This window comes from Prionailurus bengalensis, chromosome D1 (genome assembly GCF_016509475.1).
Source record: "Prionailurus bengalensis isolate Pbe53 chromosome D1, Fcat_Pben_1.1_paternal_pri, whole genome shotgun sequence".
NCBI lineage: Eukaryota > Metazoa > Chordata > Mammalia > Carnivora > Felidae > Prionailurus > Prionailurus bengalensis.
In genome coordinates, this window is record NC_057346.1 from 103,279,373 (window position 1) to 103,284,682 (window position 5,310).

The 5,310-nt window shown below is 47.9% G+C and overlaps 1 protein-coding gene across 1 annotated transcript; it reads right to left on the reverse strand.

Annotated features, from left to right (window-relative positions):
• Nucleotides 1-332: 332 nt before the first annotated feature.
• On the reverse strand, nucleotides 333-1,960 carry LOC122482811 (olfactory receptor 1052-like). The gene has a single exon (XM_043579106.1). It carries the CDS (start codon nucleotides 1,623-1,625, stop codon nucleotides 639-641), a length of 987 nt encoding a protein of 328 aa, XP_043435041.1. The 5' UTR covers nucleotides 1,626-1,960; the 3' UTR covers nucleotides 333-638.
• Nucleotides 1,961-5,310: the final 3,350 nt, after the last annotated feature.

Below are 5,310 nucleotides of genomic sequence, written 5' to 3' on the forward strand. Positions count from 1 at the left end.
GTCCGACTCTTGGTTTTGGCTCAGGTCATGATCTCGTGGTTCGTGAGTTCAAGCCCTGCATTGGGCTCTGTGCTGACAGCATGGATCCTACTTGAGATTTTCTCTGTCTCTCTCTCTGACCCTCCCCTGCTCATGCACACTCTTTCTCTCTGTCAAAAATAAATAAACAGTAACGAAAACTGCGATTCTCTGTAGAAAGAATGGTATTTGCTGTTTCTTCCCTCCTTCTTCCACCTCCTTCTTCCAGGGCTGCTCTCCATTAGGTCAATTCATAATGTGATTCGGAGCATGCTCCACCTTCCTTCCTCAGAGTTCCCTCCCTGAGGAATGTGGGGAGGAAAGGACCTCAAGATAAGGCAACCTAGCGATGTGCGTATGTGACCTTCCTCCCAACTCTGTATGTCTCACGTGACACCTCTCACGATCCTGTAACATGAGACTACCCGATCAGACTGTATATCTATAGGTTACCCATATATGGGAGACAAAGAAGTAGAAAATGCTTCAAAGGCTACAGCACGCGACATTCAGTTTTTTGGGTACAAACCCTCTGAGCCCGTGCGAGCATGAATAAAGTTGTTTCCTGGAAAGAAAAGCCTTGGCTTCACGACTCTCTGTGCGAGAATCTGGCTCTGTCCTCATTCCGGCAAATAACCTTGCAGGACTCGGCAGGGAAAGATACTGACCTGGAGTTTCCTCTCCAGTGCGTCCTTTACCTCCTTGTTGCGGAGGCTATAGATGAAGGGGTTGAGCATGGGAATTATGATGGTGTAGAACACGGACACTATTTGGCCGTTGGTATCATTAGAGGATCCGTGAGGCTGGACGTAGGTGAAAACCACAGTGCCATAGAAAATGGCAATGGCCAAGAAGTGGGAGGCACAGGTGGAGAGGGCCTTCTCCCGTCCAGCTGCTGAGCGCATCCTCCCAATGGCTACCAGGACCAAGCTGTAGGAGGTGAGGATGACTGCAGCAGGCAGAAGGGTAACCAGAGCAGAGAAGATATAGAGGACCAGCCCTGCTGTGGCCGTGTTGCCACAAGCCAGGCGGAGAAGGGGTGGGATGTCACAGAAGTAGTGTGTTACCTGGTTGGGCCCACAGAAAGGCAGAGCAAAGACGTTCCCAGTCTGGATGGCAGAGTTGGCACCACCAAATGCATAGGAAGCAGCTACCAGCTGGACGCAGGTCTCCTTAGTCATGACAGAACCATAATGGAGGGGTTGGCAGATGGCCACAAAACGGTCATAGGCCATGGAGGCCAGCAGGAAGCTCTCAGCTGTCACGTGCACCACAAAGAAGGTCAGTTGGACCACACAGCCCTCGAAAGAGATGGTCTTATCGGAGGCCAGGAAGTTGACCAAGAGCTTGGGTGTGACCACAGATGAGTAACAAATATCTAGAAATGACAGGACACTGAGGAAGAAATACATGGGGCTATGGAGACGGGAGTCTGTGAAGATGAGTGCCATCATTCCCAGGTTGCCCAGCACTGTTATGGCATAAATGAGCAGGAAGGCTACAAACAGAAGCTCCTGGAGATCTGCATAACTGGAGAATCCCAACAAGATGAACTCGGTAACTGGAGTGCGGTTGCCATTTGCAAGGGCTAGTTCTCCAGGTGTCATCTGTGGAGGTGACAGTTGATAATCACTCGAACAGTATCACCTGAGCATGTCCACCACTGTGCACAGGACAATGAGGGACAACACCAAGCAGGTATAAGGCTTCTTGCACAAGAAACTAATGGGAAGCCTCGTGCCCTCGTGGCAAGGACAAGTACTGTGAAGCCTGACAGACCCGAGTCCTAATTCTGATGATGGCACTAACTAGTTGTGTATCCTTGGACAAGCTCTATCGATGAGCTTTAGTTTTCTCGTTGTGAAACAAAGAAAACATGCGTACTTTTCAGGGTTGTCTTGTGGCCTCAGTGAAAAAATGAATGTATAATATCTGAATGTCTGGGACACAGGAGGTGATCAATAAATTGTGAGGCCTCTTCCGCAATTTCTAGTGCCGGTATCTACAAATATGCTTATGGCTATATTTGACAACTGTTTCATTTCGTGTTTAAAAAAAATCGAGATAAAATTTACATACTATAAAACTCACCATTTTAAAGTGTATAAATCAGTGGTCAGTTAGGAGCATATGCACAGGGTTGCGTAACCATCCCCGCTATTTAATTGCAGAACGCTTTCGTCACCCACAAAAGAAAACCCCATGGCCACTAGTAGTCACTCCCCGTTCTACCCTTCCCCCAGGCCCTAAAAATCTGCCTATTCTGGGCCTTTCGTATAAATGCATTCCTCCTCTACGTGGCCTTTCGTGTCTGGCTTCTTTCACTTAATGTTTTCAAGGTTTATCCGTGTTGTAGCACGTATGGGTATTCATTCTGTCTTGCATCGAAACATCCTTCGGGGCATACCCTCTGGGTAGTAACCACTGTGTCCTCTGAGAATCTATTGAACTGAATGTCACCTGGGAGACCATCAGCTTGGAAATGGTGTTTCAGTGCTTGCTTGACTGTCCTTCAAGATGCTTATCCGTAGGAGAACAGGACACGCTCACAGTCCTTTCCTTCTTCCCCATACTTCCCTCTCTTTCCGCCCCTCACCTCCCACCTCTTTGGGGGATCTGGAATACGTTCTGAAAATTAGTCCTAGGAAAACCTCACTAACCCCTTCATTCATGTCAAATGGTCCCACGACATGGAGGGAACGTGGTGTCTCCTTGAAGAAGACAGGGAACGGCCCCACCTCTGTTTTTACCTGCTGTAACAGGTTCAGGGCACAGCCCTGGGCTGACGGGAAGGAGACCCGCTTTCTAGTTCCAGCTCTGTTACTTTGGGCAATTCTCCTCTCTGAACCTCTATGCCTCGTTGGCAGAGTCAAGATCACACCTGGCTCCGAGAATCTGACAGTGAGAGAGCTCATCTTCCCTGAACTTGCTGCCTGGGTGGATCTTTATGCCAGTGTAGCCCCAGGCAACACTAAAAGAATCCATGTGAATTTCTCCAGAAAAAAAGGATACTCTATACCTGATTGTAAGAGACAATTCTGGGAGGGTCTGTCCAAGTCACGAGGATCTATTTAAATATCTTGGCCACTCACAGCGGTAATCACTGGCAAATATTTTGTACGTGATGTAGGAAGTTATGAGACACTTTGTCAACAGAAATGAGTAGGTAGGAAAATATGAGTTTTGTTATGGTAATCCATCCAATTCATTGAACTTAGTTAATGCCAAGAATCACATAGTGATGTATCATCAAAAATTATTTTTCATGCTGCATTGTCTGTCATTTTGAAAAGATCCTCCCTCTATTTTGTTGAAAGATTTCCATCTGACTTAGAAACGATTTTATAGGCAGTCATTAAAGTCATTTAATTTTTCAACACCTATTTATGAAATTACCTCTTTGTGTGCAATCCTGGAGGTTTTGTATGCTGGCAGAGTGCCTTAGACTAAGATTCAGGATGAGTTAGAAGCACGCATTTCTTTTCAAAAATGAGAGAGGGCAATTGTGAAGGGTGAGATCAGAAAGGAGTACAGCACTTCCCTCCCAGATGTATTTTCAAGGACATTGATTTCATGAAAGAATAGATGTGGACCTTGAGGTTCCGGAAATCATTCCCATTAAAATTGTTTTGCCCACGAACCCCCTGAATAGTCTCTACTTCACCCTCAAGCGTACACAACCCTAGTTTGAAGACTGTGCCCTTAGAAACACTGGTCCAGGGCTGCCTGGGTGGCTCAGTCAGTTGAGTGACCGGCTTTGGCTCAGGTCATGATCTCATGGTTTGGGAGTTCCAGCCCCACATTGGGCTCACTGCTGCCAGACTGTCAGCCCAGGGCCAGCTTCAGATCCTCTGTCTCCCTCTGTCTGCCCCCCTCGCATTTGTGCTCTCCCCCCAAAATAAATAAATATTGGAAAAAAAGAAAAAAAAAAAAGGAAACACTGGTTAGTTCCAGGACACTGCTCTCTTGCCCTGCCGCCTCTCCTTCCTCTCAGGGCTGGTCTTGTGATCATGTGACTGTAGGAGAATTCACTGGAACACTCTGTGCCCTTTAGAGACCAACCTGTTTAGTATAAAGGTGAGAAGACGCCACCTGGAAGTCAGGGTCCCAGGAGTGGGGCACAATCCTATCATCTTGGAGTCTAACCTGGCAGAGTCAGCGTCCTGCCCTGTGCTCCACTTTCTCCACCGAGTGCCCCGTGTGTCTCACGCTCCTTTTCTCACTTTCTTAGGGGTTTAGTTGTGTCCAAATCCAAATATCCGGAAGTCTCTGATCTATCATGAATATTAATGTTTTCATTGTTCTCTGATAGGATGGCAGCCAATCCTCTGCCCGCGCGTGAGTGCACACACACACACACACACACACACACTGACACTCAGTGTTGTTTTTAGGGTGAGCTCCTGGATCCTGCTCTCCAGTAATTAAGCTTTCCTGTCCTTTCCCCCAAGTCCCCCCTTCCCACAGTATTCCCCTGCTCCAGGCTGCGTTCCCCCCTAATCCTTTGCTCCTCCCTTCCCACCATCCCGCCTTCCGGATGGCCATTCGATCCTTCAGGGGCACACCCACCACCAATTCTCCACTGTGGTGACTTCCACCAACAGCCTCACAGATGTACCCTGAGGTTCCCAGTTTGCAACATACCTCCAGGCGTCCTCTGTAAATCCTGCAAAGCCATCCCTCAGCCCTGCCTGTCAGATTTCCCTTACCCAACTGAATTCTCTCGTTGGGTGCGGTTGGTATTGGCGGCCGGCTCTCACGCACACAGATGTATTTACAATCATTTCACAGGGCTTTATCAGTGTCGCTGTCTTTCTTTCCTCCTTCTGGGCTGTTTTGCTTTCCTATCACATTATGACTTCTGAAAGCAGAGGCTGTTCTAAGTTTTCTATCAGGTGAACAGCAAATATTTGAGCAACTACCGTTATCCACATTTGAACAATTACAGTTCCAACGGATTTAAGCAATTACGCAATTAAGCCATTTGAACAACTCCTGTTCAAATAGTGTCAGACGTGGCTTTGGCCATGGCCGATCCTACAGTCTTGCTGCGGGAGACTAATGACTAACTCGTTCCCATGAAACAAGAGTGAAGTCGGGTGGTGTCTGCTCTGCAGTAAAACCCACTGGAGTCGTGCAGGAAGGCTTCAGAAACAGGAGTGCGGGGCTGGGCCTTGAGTGAGGAAGGGGGTGCTCCATGCAGGAGCCGGGGAAGCACAAGAAAGAGCCTGGAAGCGGGAATTAAACTCATTGGTAAATATTTACCAGGCAAAAGATGCGTTGGACAGGGTC

Excerpts from the sequence above, each read along its gene's own strand:
- LOC122482811 (XM_043579106.1), bottom strand. The coding sequence starts at position 1,625 with ATGACACCTGGAGAACTAGCCCTTGCAAATGGCAACCGCACTCCAGTT.